The sequence below is a fragment of the Myotis myotis genome, unplaced genomic scaffold (assembly GCF_014108235.1).
Source record: "Myotis myotis isolate mMyoMyo1 unplaced genomic scaffold, mMyoMyo1.p scaffold_m19_p_5, whole genome shotgun sequence".
NCBI lineage: Eukaryota > Metazoa > Chordata > Mammalia > Chiroptera > Vespertilionidae > Myotis > Myotis myotis.
The window spans coordinates 1,235,606-1,248,608 of record NW_023416357.1 but is presented as its reverse complement, the minus strand read 5'-3'; the positions used below and the strand labels follow the sequence as shown (position 1 = coordinate 1,248,608).

General features: G+C 59.7%; 1 protein-coding gene across 1 annotated transcript; it reads left to right on the top strand.

Annotated features, from left to right (window-relative positions):
- Nucleotides 1-234: 234 nt before the first annotated feature.
- GZMK (granzyme K) lies at nucleotides 235-8,790 on the top strand. Its single transcript, XM_036307747.1, has 6 exons — nucleotides 235-359; nucleotides 1,924-2,102; nucleotides 3,110-3,257; nucleotides 5,905-6,055; nucleotides 6,687-6,956; nucleotides 8,408-8,790. The coding sequence occupies exons 2-6, from the start codon at nucleotides 2,048-2,050 to the stop codon at nucleotides 8,567-8,569; spliced, it is 786 nt and encodes a 261-aa protein (XP_036163640.1). The 5' UTR covers nucleotides 235-359; nucleotides 1,924-2,047; the 3' UTR covers nucleotides 8,570-8,790.
- Nucleotides 8,791-13,003: the final 4,213 nt, after the last annotated feature.

Below are 13,003 nucleotides of genomic sequence, written 5' to 3'. Positions count from 1 at the left end.
TGCCAGCTCCACCCACAGAGCAGGATGAGTGACAGCCACTGCCCGGAGCCGGCGCTGAAGGCACTCAGGGACTTGAGAAAAGCCGTGTGGGTGTCAGGCCTTGTCACTCAAACCGAAGCGCTGAGCGGCTTTCGGCCCCGCCCGCCCGTCCCCCCCAGAATCGCAGCGTTTCTCTCACACCCTCCCCTCCCTCCTCACCGCCCAGTGGCCTCCACGTGTCGCACCGCCTTCCTCGCGTCCCCAGCATCACGGGCCGGGCCGCGGGACGGGCGCCTCCTGTGGGCTCCCAGCGCGGGGAGCGGCGCCCCGGCCCTGACAGGTGCTGGGACCCTCGCGGGACATCTGGCTGCAGCTGGCAGGTTTGGCTCGTTAAGTCTGTGGCTTTTCTCACTCAGGTCCCTCCGCGCCTCGCCCGCAGGCGCTGCGACAGGAAGTCTCGCTGAGTCTGCTATTTAATTAATATGCAGGAACGCTCTGCTGTGGCCACGGCTCCGTAACATGAAAACAGGATATTTTTGCAAACGCTGTGCTCTGGCCGCGTCTCTATTTATTAGCGTAGAAGTTACTCCAGGTCGGGCAGAGGGCTCGGCGCAGGCCATGCTGTGCAGGTCGCTGGGCTTCTCCTTCGGTAGCACAAGCACAGGCGTGTCCCTCCTGCCTCACAGACGTCAGACCTGACAGTTTATAAATGATCATGTGAGAAGAATTTTGGAAATAATGTCAGGCGCTTGTATTATTAAATGTTAATGTACGATGTGTAACTATCATATTGATGATCCCCACTGTCTTATGCTAGAAGACAATGACCAGGTAGGAGTCTGTTGCAATCTGGCAAGTATAACATTTCAATTCTCCTGGATTTCAATTCTCCATCACACACACACAAAGAAGAAGAAAATAGGATGTGTATAGCTTTTTAAAAATATATATTTTTATTGATTTCAGAGGAAAGGAAAGAGAGATAGAGAGAGAGAAGCATCAGTGATGAGAGAGGACCACTGATCGCTGCCTCCTGCACACCCCACACTGGGGATCGAGCCTGCACCCCGGGCCTGTGCCTTGACTGGGACTCGAACCCTGACCTCCTGGTCCACCGAGTTACACTGGCGGGCAGGATGCTTCTGTGTCAGAGAAAAGAAAGCAGGTCCTGCTCCTTCAAGGTAATTGGTCAGCGTTTCTGAGGGTGATGGGGCCGGGTGCCGGCTGGACTGCTGGAACTCCAGCAGCATTTGCACGCTCGCCCGGTGTCCAGGAAAAGCAGGGTCCCAGCCTCTGAGGCCGCCGCCTCCGCAGTGAGGGCGTGAGGAAGCCGGGCAAGCGTGCCCATTAAGCACAGTCCTCCGTCTCTGACAAATACGATGACGAAGGCCCTGGGTAAACACATGGTCATTTCCTATTAAAAGTGAGGAAAAGGGACTCGGAATTTCAGAACACGCTGCCCATGTTCCCCTCGGGTCACATTATGAAATCTTCCAAAAATGCAACTAAAATTTCACCGCATTTGGGCAAATTCAGAGGGGGCGGCAGGACTCGGAGGGAGCGTGCTACAGGCGTGTGGGTTTTTCCGGACGACGCCCGGCCTGAGCGAGGCCTGGCTGGAGGACCCGCGGGCGGCAAAGGGTCCGCGTCTCGCTCCGTAACTGGCCCATGTCCCAGTGCGAGCCAGGGAGGCGCGGCCGTGCCAGGGGCCCTTCTCTGCGGGAAAGACAGCAAGCAGCGCGGTAGAGCGGGGGCCCCGTCTCTGAACTCTGTCTTCCTTAAGTTCCCTGGCGTGGACGCCTCTGATTCTCTCACCATTTAAACCCGAGAGCTCGCACCCGCGGCGAAGGCGGCTCGTCCAGGTGCGAGTTCTCTGCCACACACGTAGCAAGTGCGACAGGCAGAGATCAGAACCGCCCAGACTGAAACGCGCTCCCCACGTAGGTGTGAAAACCCTGCCCCGAGACGCTGTGGGGAGCAGCTTAACACTCGCAAGACCCAAACTCGTCTTCAGACCGGCTTCCTTCGCCGACGGGCCGAGAGCTCACTGGGCTTCTTCGCCGTTAAAATGACGGCCTCCTCCCTGCTCTTCCTGGTCACCGCGGCTTGTCTGACGCCTGCGTGTAAGTATCTCCCCTGCCCGCCCACGGGAGCAGGACGTGAATTGATGTAGCCACACCAGCGACTGTGCGGCTACGTCATAAATGACCACGACTCCTCACACGTCTGGTCCACCCCAGCAGGTCCAGGGGTCCCCAAAGGTGTCGAAGGAGTCAGCGAAGAGGGAAAGACTCAGAGGCAGCGTTCAGTTGATCAGCAGCCTAGCCAGGATCTCCAGCCAGGTTCTGTAGCCATGTTCCCTTGCTAGGTTCTCCAGCCAGGTTCAGTCACCAGGTTCTAGTCAGGTTCTCTTGCCATGTTCTATCCAGGTTCTGTAGCCAGGTTCTGTCTCTAGGATCTTCAGCCAGGTTCTCTCGCTAGGTTCTGTCTCTAGGTTCTGTTTCCAGTTTCTGTCCAGGATCTTTTGCCATGTTCTCTCTAGCAAAGTTCTTCTGTCTCTAGGTTCTGTGTAGGTTCTGTGTGTAGGTTCTGAGTCCTGTTGTCTTGTTACATCTGTATTTATACCAGTTGATTCAATCCTATCAATCTCTATTCCAAAGGTTAGGGCGTTTCTTATCTCCATTCCAGGGAGTAAAGATTATGTAGCTTAAGCACGATTGTTCGTAGTTAAAGTGATTAATTACCCGCCTGGCACATAGTTGAGGGGTTTTATTCCCTCCCTAACTTCAGGGGAAAATCCCTACCTGGGGAAACAACCCTTCTCAGAGAGGTGACCTTGGTTAAAACACATAGTGCCAAGAAGGTGAGCAAACATATTAAGAACAGTATGCCATATATGCCAGGTCCCTTGAAACAGCAAGAATGGACCGGCTCCCGGCATGGGCCTCTGAGCTTGCATGTGTTATACCACTGCTCACACACAATCACATGCTACGGTTCATGCATGCGGTTACAGCTCCGAGGCGGCCGGGGTTGCTCCGTCTCTGCAGACGCTGCAGTGCCCGGGAGAGAAGAAACGGGAGTCTGCTGCTCAGGTCCTTGGTGGCCGACAGCGCATTTTCTCTTGCAGGCTCCAGCGAGGAGGTCATCGGAGGGAGAGAGGTGGCCCCTCACTCCAGGCCGTTCATGGCCTCGCTGCAGTACCACGGGGAGCACGTGTGCGGGGGGGTCCTGATCCACCCGCAGTGGGTGCTGACCGCGGCCCACTGCCACCACCGGTGAGTCCCGCCCTCCCGTCGGGGAGGGTCCCTGAGTCCTGAGGACAGAGCTGCCTTTCCGGGGGGAGGGGGGGGACTTCCATGGCTGCTGACCGCTGGGCAGGGTTGGTTTACCCTCGTGCACCTACGGTCCCTGCCTGGGGCTCCTTCCTGAGGACAGCGGGTCGGCCCATGCCTGCGTGTGGCGCCAGGAGGCGGCCCCAGAAACAGTGGGGCCCGCGGTGTCCTGACTCACTGCACCGGTGGGGTCATGGGGGAAGCGCCTGTTTCTGGGCCTGGAATGATATGTGACGTGTCCGAGTCGACCAGCAGGTCGTAAGCACACGTGAATGGCACTTAGTGGCGAGGAGCCGCTTTGCTAACAAGTTTTAGATCCTTCACAGGAACTCCCCACCCCTGACCCCCCAGAGGCCAGGCCCCCACTTTGGGAATCACAGCTGTAAGGGCAACCCCTTCCCAGGGGAAAGAAAGACGGTACAGAGTCTTTCTTTCTTCCTTCCTCCCTCCCTTTCTCTCTCTCTCTCTCTGCCCCTGACTGCACCTCTCCGACCCCCTCAGCCCTTGGCTCCCTGACACCAGCTGGAACCCCCCTCGTGGGGCTCTGCCCCCCAAGAGCAGCAGGAAGGAGTCCGCCTGCCGGGTGGGGTGGGGAGGGGGCTTTTGTTCGCGTATGTTCTCTGCGCGTCCGGCTGACGGAGCCAGGAGGAGGCGCTCCGTTCCTCCCGAGGCCGCAGCGCCGCTCACTGGGCTCCCCCTGCCCAGCGCCCGACAGAGCGGGGCCCGTGTGGGCTCCTCCGCGCTGCAGGTGTGGGTTCGTGGCCCATCGGCGGGGCTGCACACGAACTAGAGGCTGTGCAGCCAGGAAGCTGTGGGCATTTCTGCTCTGTGTCTGAGTCGCTGCCCCCTTTCCGGCTACTGTGGCTTCTGCACTTCCCTGAGGCTGTCGCTGTCATGGAAACCACCGTGTCCCATCAGGGCCGCCCTCTCAGCCCTCGGCCCCCGGGGACCGCAAGGCAGAGGGTCACGCTCAGTAAATGCCCGTTCAATGCGGGACGGGCACTGCGAGAGCTGCTCACACAGACGGACGCACACGTCCTTCCTGCACGCGTCCGGGAGGCGCGGGGCCGGAGGGGGGCACCGGGGGGTCTTGTTGCTCAGCTGGATGCACAGCTGCTGAGGCCTCACGAGCCACCTGCCTGGCTGAACGGCACGGAGTCGCGTTTTCAATGCCCGGGGAGGCCTGACTCAACCAGGGTGGTGGCGGGTTGACAAACGAGGGTGAGAGGTGCTGGAGTTCTAGGAAACGGCCGTGGTCGCCCCTAACTCTCCGCAGGGGGTTTCCTGCCTCACCCTCAAGGGTCCTGGTTCCCAATGAGCAGGGGTCTCACCTGGAGGACAGCTTCCCTTCCTGTCCAGTCACCTTCTAACTGAGGGGCAGGACCCGGGCATACCTGACAGCCCCATGGCCTTCCCTCCCCACCTCCCTGGGCCGCATCCCCACCTGCCTGAGCCCCGTCTCCACCTGCCTGAGCCGCATCCCCACCTGCCTGGGCCCCGTCCCCACCTGCCTGGGCCGCATCCCCACCTGCCTGGGCCCCGTCCCCACCTGCCTGGGCCGCGTCCCCACCTGCCTGAGCCACATCCCCACCTGCCTGAGCCACATCCCCACCTGCCTGAGCCGCATCCCCACCTGCCTGGGCCCCGTCCCCACCTGCCTGGGCCGCAACCCCACCTGCCTGAGCCACATCCCCACCTGCCTGAGCCACATCCCCACCTGCCTGGGCCCCGTCCCCACCTGCCTGGGCCCCGTCCCCACCTGCCTGGGCCCCGTCCCCACCTGCCTGAGCTGGGCCTCCACGCCGGGTCAGTGAGGGCACAGCCAGTGCTGGGGTCCAACCCCAGCAGGTCCAGGGGTCCCCAAAGGTGTGGACGGAGTCGGCTAAGAAGGAATGACATGGAGACAGCGTTCAGTTGATCAGCAGCCTAGCCAGGATCTCTAGCCAGGATCTCCAGCCAAGTTCTGGTCTGGATCTCCAGCGAAGTTCTGCTGTTTATTGTCTTGTTACATCTGTATTTATACCAGTTGATTTTAATCCTGTCAATCTCTATTCCAAAGGTTAGGGCGTTTCTTATCTCCATTCCAGGGAGTAAAGATTATGTAGCTTAAGCATGATTGTTTGTAGTTAAAGTGATTAACTACCCGAATGGCACTTAGTTAAGGAGTTTTATCCCCTCCCTGACTTCAGGGAAAAATCCCTACCTGGGGAAACAGTCTTTCTTGGAGAGGTGACCTTGGTTAAAACACATAGCGCTAAGGGGAGCAAACATATTAAAAACAGTATGCCATATACGCCAGGTCCCTTGAAACATATGCTGTGCAGATGTTTCTTTCCTGCAGCGACTGTGTCAAGCAGCAAGGATGGACCGGCTTCCAGCAAGCCAGGTCTCCCCGTCAGTAACCGCTCTGCCCGCCTCTGCAATGCTGGGGATGGGGGGTGGGCGGCTGGAGGCGGTTCAATGCCCGTCACAGCCTTCATTCAGGCCGGGGTCCCCCATCCTCCAAATCCCAGCAGGTGACCTTCTCCACCCTCTCTGCTCCCCTGGGGGCAGGGGTCATCGTGTGGCTTCTGTTCCCCGTGTTTGTCAGGTTTGCCCGAGGCCAGTCTTCCCACGTGGTTCTGGGCGCCCACTCTCTCTCGAAGGATGAGGCCTCCAAGCAAACATTTGGGGTCACAAAGCTCATTCCGTTCTCAGGATTCACCTCGGACCCCGAGTCGCATGACATCATGCTGGTGAAGGTACGTGGGGGCCTCCTGCCTTCTCCCGGTCCCGACACAACCGATCCCCATGTCCACCCTCCATCCGGGGGCGTGGTGCCAGCACACCCAGCAGATCTGCGGCGACCGACATGGTCTACGGAGCCCGTGCGCTGCACACGCTGCCCTAAAGAAACGGGAATCTATGACAGAGCAGCCCTGGTGCCCGCAGGCGGGGAGGGAGCCGCCCTCGGCCGGGCCCTCACTGACAGCCTCCTCCAGGTGCCCTGACCGCGAGCGAGTGAGAATCACCAGTCGCTTACCCCACAGAGCCAGCAGGGCCTTCAGGGCCTCCTTCGCCTGGCCCACACGCAGGCTAGACCGTGCTCCAGGCCCCGCCGGCGGGAAGCAGCCCAGCCCGCCCAGGCACGGCCGGTGCTGTCCCCAGAGAACCATCCGTGGAGCGGAGGCCAGCCGCTGAGCCTGGGCCGGGCCAGCCGCTCCAGAGCCCCTCCCAAGCATCCGAGCTCCCGGGGGCGCGGCCCCCCCAGCGCAGCTGCAGCGACCACCAACGCAGACTCGCAGACTAGGGGGGGGTGGGGTGCAGACGGGACCACACGCTAGCAGACTCCCGCGGCGGCCGGTGACGTTCCTTCTCCCTCCCGTCCGGCAGCTTCACGCGCCCGCGAAGCTCAGCAAGCACGTCCAGCTGCTCCAGCCGCGCCCCCGGGACGACCTCAGAGCGGGAACGAAATGCCGGGTCACCGGCTGGGGCGCCACCGACCCAGAAGTTCTGAGCCCCTCGGACACCCTGCGCGAAGTCACCGTGACCGTCATCAGCCGGAAGCTCTGCAACAGCCCGAGTTACTACAACCACCGGCCCATCATCACGAAAGGCCTGGTGTGTGCCGGCGACGCCAAGGGCCAGAAGGACTCCTGCCAGGTGAGAGCCGCCCCGCGGAGGGCCTGGGCCGGCGCTGTGGCCCTCGGAGGCGAGGTCTGCTCGCCCGCACCGAGCCGAGGGCACGGGGAGCACTGAGCCTCGTCCTGCAGCCGCTCTCGTCCCCGCACAGCGCCCTCGGCCCTTTCCCTCTTCCGTGTGAACGAATCCTAAGGACACCCCCACGCGGGATGCGTGCTCCCCCATGTGTGTGCCAGGACACCAGGCCTCACCTGGTGCCTCCATCCCCGGGAAGCGTCCCAGCTGGGAGGCCTCTAGCGGGGTGAGAAGGGCACCTCTCCCAGCACGGGCCCCTCACATTGGAGAAGAGCGGTCTCACCGCGCTCACGTGCAGAAGCCACGCTGTAGTGCGTTTCTGGAATCGTCCGACCGACTCGCCAAGAGGCACTGCAGTCACACGTTTCCCAATCTTGTTTCTGGGGGGAGTTAATAGATGTGCACGGTGGCAGGTGACAAGGCAGTGGCACACTGCTCACATCAGACTTTACATACGTGTGGTTACGGGACAGAGGCTGTGATGACTCCAAGATCATGTGTGTGTGGCGCCCCAAGACCCCCATTGCCCCCACCCAGCAACTTTCAACGTCCTTCACCCTGGCACACACAGACTAATGACTAAATTCTGGCCCACACCCAAAAAATATTTTATTTTTCTGATCTGACAAAAAACAGGTGTAATTTTGACTCATTCACAGCACCGACAGCTATTGCTGCGTGGGCTGTTGTCGTTTCTTATTTGGTGACCTCGGGGGGGGCGGGGCAGGGAGGACAGTGCCCGGTCAGGAGTCGGTGTCGCGTGTTGTAAGCATTCTCGCGGCACGCCTGTTCCACGGCACACGGCTGGAAGATCGCTGTCCTAAGCACGTGTTCGCAGCGACCAGAGCGCCATGGGCTGCGGGGGCGGGGGCGGGGCAGCAGGGCCGAGGCAGCCTGCGCCTGTCACTCGCCTTGACAGATCTGAGGGGCAGGTGTTGTCAGAGCGAGTCTCAAGCATCCACCCCCTGAGCAAGTCCTCCCTACGTGCTGAGAGCCCTCTGCTCAGCCATCGGAGGCGGGAAACCAGGACGGAAGACAGAGCCCTGCCCAGCACAGGCACGACACCCTCCTCCCTGCAGCTTGGTTTCAGGCCAGGGCACCACAGGGACACTCAGGTTAAAAACCCCTTTCATGTCAGTGAGCATTTCAGACTCTACGTCTGCCCATTCCTTCATGAATAAGATTCAACAGCCAGTGATTACCAACGGATGTAGACAGGGACATGGACAGACAGACAGACAGACAGAACCGTGGGCCTGGACAGAGACACGGACACACACGCCCTGCATGGGTGAGGGGGTGTCTTCGGGACCCAGAGAACCCCGATGAGTCAGCCACCGTCCGCGGCAGGGGGCAATGGAGAGCCTCTCACCCCTGTGTGTCCCTTCCCCCCACAGGGCGATTCCGGGGGCCCCCTGGTCTGCGGGGGCGCCTTCTCCGGCCTGGTCTCTGGAGGCCTTAAGTGCGGCGACGCCAAGAAACCCGGGGTCTACACCCTCCTCACCCGGAAGGTCCAGGCCTGGATCCAACACAAGCTCCCCCGCCCTCCTGCAGAATGAGCTGCTCCTCGCGCTCGGCCGGCCTGCTGCTTGTTTCTGTGTCTGTTTTCCCCAGAATATGTTCTACAGGCCAGCCTGATCGTCCGATGTCGCTGGATGCGGTTACCTTGGGGCTCGGGGAGGGCCCGGCCCCTTAGGACCGCCTTGGTCATGGAACCGAGTCCTTTGTCCCACGTCTCGCTGGTGTGTGCCTACGCTGCTGGTTTCAGTCTGAATAAAGGGTAGACACCGCTCTGCTTGTCTGTCATGGGAACAAGCCCAGCCAATGACATGTCCCCGTAGCCCCGTCCCCACAGGGCAAGGGGGAGGGAACAGGGCGGCTCGGCCTCTGGCCAGGCCTGCGCTGCAGGGCCCGGAGCTGGGCTCTCAGGGTGAAGAGCAAATCCCAACATGCCAGGCGGGGAGGGAGACCGATCAGAGTTGATGCGGGTGTCGAGGGTAGGACTCGCCGCGCACTTACTCATACCCTCTTCCAAAGGGGCTTAGAGCAATGAACGAAAACATCTGCCATTAAACGAAATGTGAAACTTAAAATACTTTTCCTCAGAACCCGACCCAGCAATTCCGCTCCTGGGTGTTTATCTAAAGAATATGAAAGCACGACCTCAAAAAGATCTGTGCACCCCAAGTTCATTGCACGGTTAGTAACAGCCAAGACACGGGACAGCATGTGTGTCCATTGCTGGATTCATGGGTGAGGAAATTGTGATGAACACACACACACACAGAGGAATATTATTCAGGCATAAAACAGAATGAAATGGTGCCATTTGCAACAGCATGAGCGGACCTCGAGGGCATTGTGCTAAGTGAGATGAGCCAGACAGGAAAAGGTGACTATCTCACGATCTCGCTCCTATGTGGAATCTTAAATAAATAAAACAAAAAAGACCAGCTCATCGGTACAGAGAGCAGACTGGTGGTTGACAGAGGTGGTGGGTGAAGAGCAGACCCCGGGGCCTGACTTCTTTTTTTTAAATATATTTTTATTGATGTCAGAGAGGAAGGGAGAGGGAGAGAGAGAAACATCAGTGATGAGAGAGAATCACTGATCGGCTGCCTCCTGCACGCCCCACACTGGGGATGGAGCCCGCAACCCGGGCCTGTGCCCTGACCGGGAATCAACCCTGACCCCCTGGGCCATAGGTGGACGCTCACCCACGGAGCCACCGGCCGGGCCGGAGCCTGACCTTCTCAAGAAGGTCTCATCCACGGAGACGGGCTCTCGGTGCGTGAGGCCCTCCTCTGCCTGAGCTCTCCGTGTGGGACGCGGCACGCGTGACGAGGGAGAGGGAGAGGGAGGAGAGGGCGAAGGCTCAGCCTCTGCAGAGGCCTCCAGTGTCTCGGGATTCCCACCTGGAAAGCCATCGCATGCGGCCCTGTGAGGTCCAGGCCACACGCAGGCCGGCGGCACTGGGCGCCCGCGTCCTGACCGATTCAGCCCCACTTCACGTGGCTTCCTGTTGACAGATGTGAGTTTCTTGGGTCGTTTGCTGAGTCATATCAGCCCCTCTAGCCTGACAGCCCCGCCCGTCGCCTCACATCCTCCTCCTCCCACGCCCCCCCACCCCCCACCCCCCCACCTCCCCCACCCCCCGCAAAGGGGTGCTGCTCGCTTCCTGGGCTGAGCCATCGGCCCGGGCCCGCGGGGGGCAGCGCATGCGCACAGGGAGCTGAGCTGGTCCTGAGGCCGGGAAGGGGAGAGTTAAATCCCTGAGTCAGGGCAGAGTCACAGGACCCGCCGGAAGGGCAGTGAGGGCCCGGGCCCCGAGGTTGGCTGCATCTGCTGTGAACAGCTCTGAGGTCCGGGTCAGAGAGGGGGTTCAGCCGCGGGTGCAGGGAAAGGAGGCGCCAGGGGTAACAACCAGCAGGAGCGGCTTCACCTGCCCGGGTCCCCCAGCCGCTCCTCGCCTGGGCCTGGGCCTGGGCCTGGGCCTGGGAGCGCTGAGCACTGGGCTCGGCTGATCTGTTCTGCTCCCGCTCACCAAGCGCTTCTGGCAGCGGCTGCTCCCTGCGCCAGATCAACGGCGTTTGCTTTTCTACGTCTATTACTTTCAGACTCGCGCTGGGGCCTTGGAATTTCCCTGAGACGGAAAGTCACTGCTGGGGCCGAAAGCATCAGCTCCCCCGCATCGGTCGAACCCTGGACCCTGGACAGTTGCCCGCCCACCGAGTGCTGACCCCGGGGGCTTCACGGCAGGTGGGCCGCCCCCCCCCTAGGCAGGACCCCGGCGCCCCCACCCTCCAGGCATGGGATGTGCCGTATTCGCAGCGTCTGTGCAGACATACTCCCGTCAGCTCCGATGAGCCAGTAGCTCCAGGACGTGTGAATGGTTTGACTGAGCTGGCCATCCGCTCGTAGCGAGGACTAGGGTGCACCACTCAGCAGCCACCACCTCTCCTCCCTGCGAACAGAGCTCACCTTTCCCGGGCGCCACCCATGTGCCAGCTCAGCGACGGCGTTAGGCTCCCTCCCGCGAACGTGGCCGAGGAGGTGAAGTGGATCACCAATGGGGGCTTCCAGGAGGTTCCTTTAAAGAGAACTGAGCCAGCAGGAAGTAGTGACCTTCCCCTGCCCCTTTCTGCTGCCTGTGCTGCAGATGCGATGGCTGGAGCTCCAGCAACCCCACTGGAGCCATGAGGCAACACGAGCAGGGCCAGGGGTTAGTGAGAGTGAAGCCGCAAGGAGCCCTGCCGTCCTGCGCTCCCCGGGGCTCCTTACACCAAAGAGAACACGCACATACGTGTGAGCCACTGTCACGTGGCGTCTTTGTTGTGCACATCCTCACCCCTCAGAACCATGACTTCCTGCTCCAAACTATGGCAAGCCTGTGTCTTCACGTCCCTCTGCCCCAATCCTCCAAAATCCCCATGGATTTAGCTTTCCACCTCACCCTGTGTAGCTAAGAGTTGATCCAGAAAAGGAACGTCTAAATGTCACCAGTCCATCATTTCCCCCTCGCGGCTCCGATCGCGGTGGTGAAGACGCCTGGCTCGCTGGCTCACGGAGAGGTTTCTGTCCTCACCACACACGGCTGGGGGCACGCATTCCTGTCCCTCTTACAAAAACACCCTCAGCACTCTGTCGTCGGTAACGCTAGTCTCTCCTTCTGAGTATATTTTGTAAGTCGATCTTGTAGAGCTGCTTTGTGCAAAGCTCCATGAAAATAATGTTTTCTGGCACTTGAGGTTATTACTTGTTTTATTATTTCACAATCGTTTAAAATAACATCGCAGTTTTTCCATCCAAACGGCAAACGCAGCTCCACCGGAAGGCGGTTGGACATAGTAATGCCCCAGATAGGAGCCGTGTTGTCGAAAGCAAAGCAGGCCCCCCGACCACCCACGGTGCAGAGAGTGACGGGGTCAACAGCCAATCCAGATGGACCCCGGCATGCTCAGTGCTGAGCACTCAGAGAGATTGCCTCATTCATTCATTCACTCCCTCACTCATTCAGTCAGTCAGTCCATCAGTCAATCAACAAACACTATTGAGCAGTGGGCCCTGTGCTGGTCACGGGAGACACCCAGAAGACAAGACACAGTTCGGGCCCTGCAGGAACTCAGAGTCTGGGGAGCAAACACGGACCGGCTAATAAATAAATAAATAAATATACTCTGGCCCCGAAATTGTTATAAAGGTGGCGTGTATCAAACCATCAGAACGGAGACATGCACAAACAATGACGCTATGATCCAAACATTGTTACATAAGGACGGAAAGCTCATTCCAGGGTGAGGCGTCCAGATTCCTGCAGGACCGCTTGCGGGGCACCTGGCCCGTTCCGATGGGCCTGCTCCACCGGTGGGTGGGCCACCATGTCCCAAGGGAGAGAGAAAGCTGGGCCCCCAGGTTTGCACTTGCATCTCTGACCAGAGAGAGGAGGAGGACAGCAATCGCTGGAGCGCAGCGTGTCCATGTGGCTGCCCACGTGCACCCCTGGGAGGGCTTGGCTGTCACCACGACCTCCTCCACAGAGACACCGAGATGGGCAATGTGGGCGGCCGACCCCTCAGAGGAAACGGCCCACTTCTCCCAGCGAGAGATGGCGCAGCCCGACCCATGCATCGAGAGCGAGCCTTCATCTGCCCTTTTAGCAGCTTTGGGGACCAGGGGCCAGAAGAAATTGGGAACCCCAACTTGACATGGGAGTTCTAGGATATCCTCACCCAAAATGGGTCTCCCTGCAGCTATCATTCTCTTAATCATTAAAAAAAGGAAAAAGGACCCAGCAAAACAGCACTTAAACTGAAAGGCTCCACCCTGCCTTGCTGAGCAGGGACGGCACCCAAAAATGCCACAGCACCTGCTCAGGCTGCGGGCTGCACATGCTGGGCTGCACTCTATTACACGGGCCCAGGTTCTATTACACAGGTCTGAGCTCTATTACATGGGTCTGAGCCCTATTACACAGGTCTGAGCCCTATTACACA

What these genes read in the sequence shown, in the direction of transcription:
- GZMK (XM_036307747.1), top strand. Translation starts at nt 2,048, where the DNA reads ATGACGGCCTCCTCCCTGCTCTTCCTGGTCACCGCGGCTTGTCTGACG. An exon ending in GGCTTGTCTGACGCCTGCGT is followed by an intron (nt 2,103 to 3,109) that starts GTAAGTATCTCC and finishes TTTCTCTTGCAG; the next exon opens with GCTCCAGCGAGGAGGTCATC. An exon ending in GCGGCCCACTGCCACCACCG is followed by an intron (nt 3,258 to 5,904) that starts GTGAGTCCCGCC and finishes CGTGTTTGTCAG; the next exon opens with GTTTGCCCGAGGCCAGTCTT.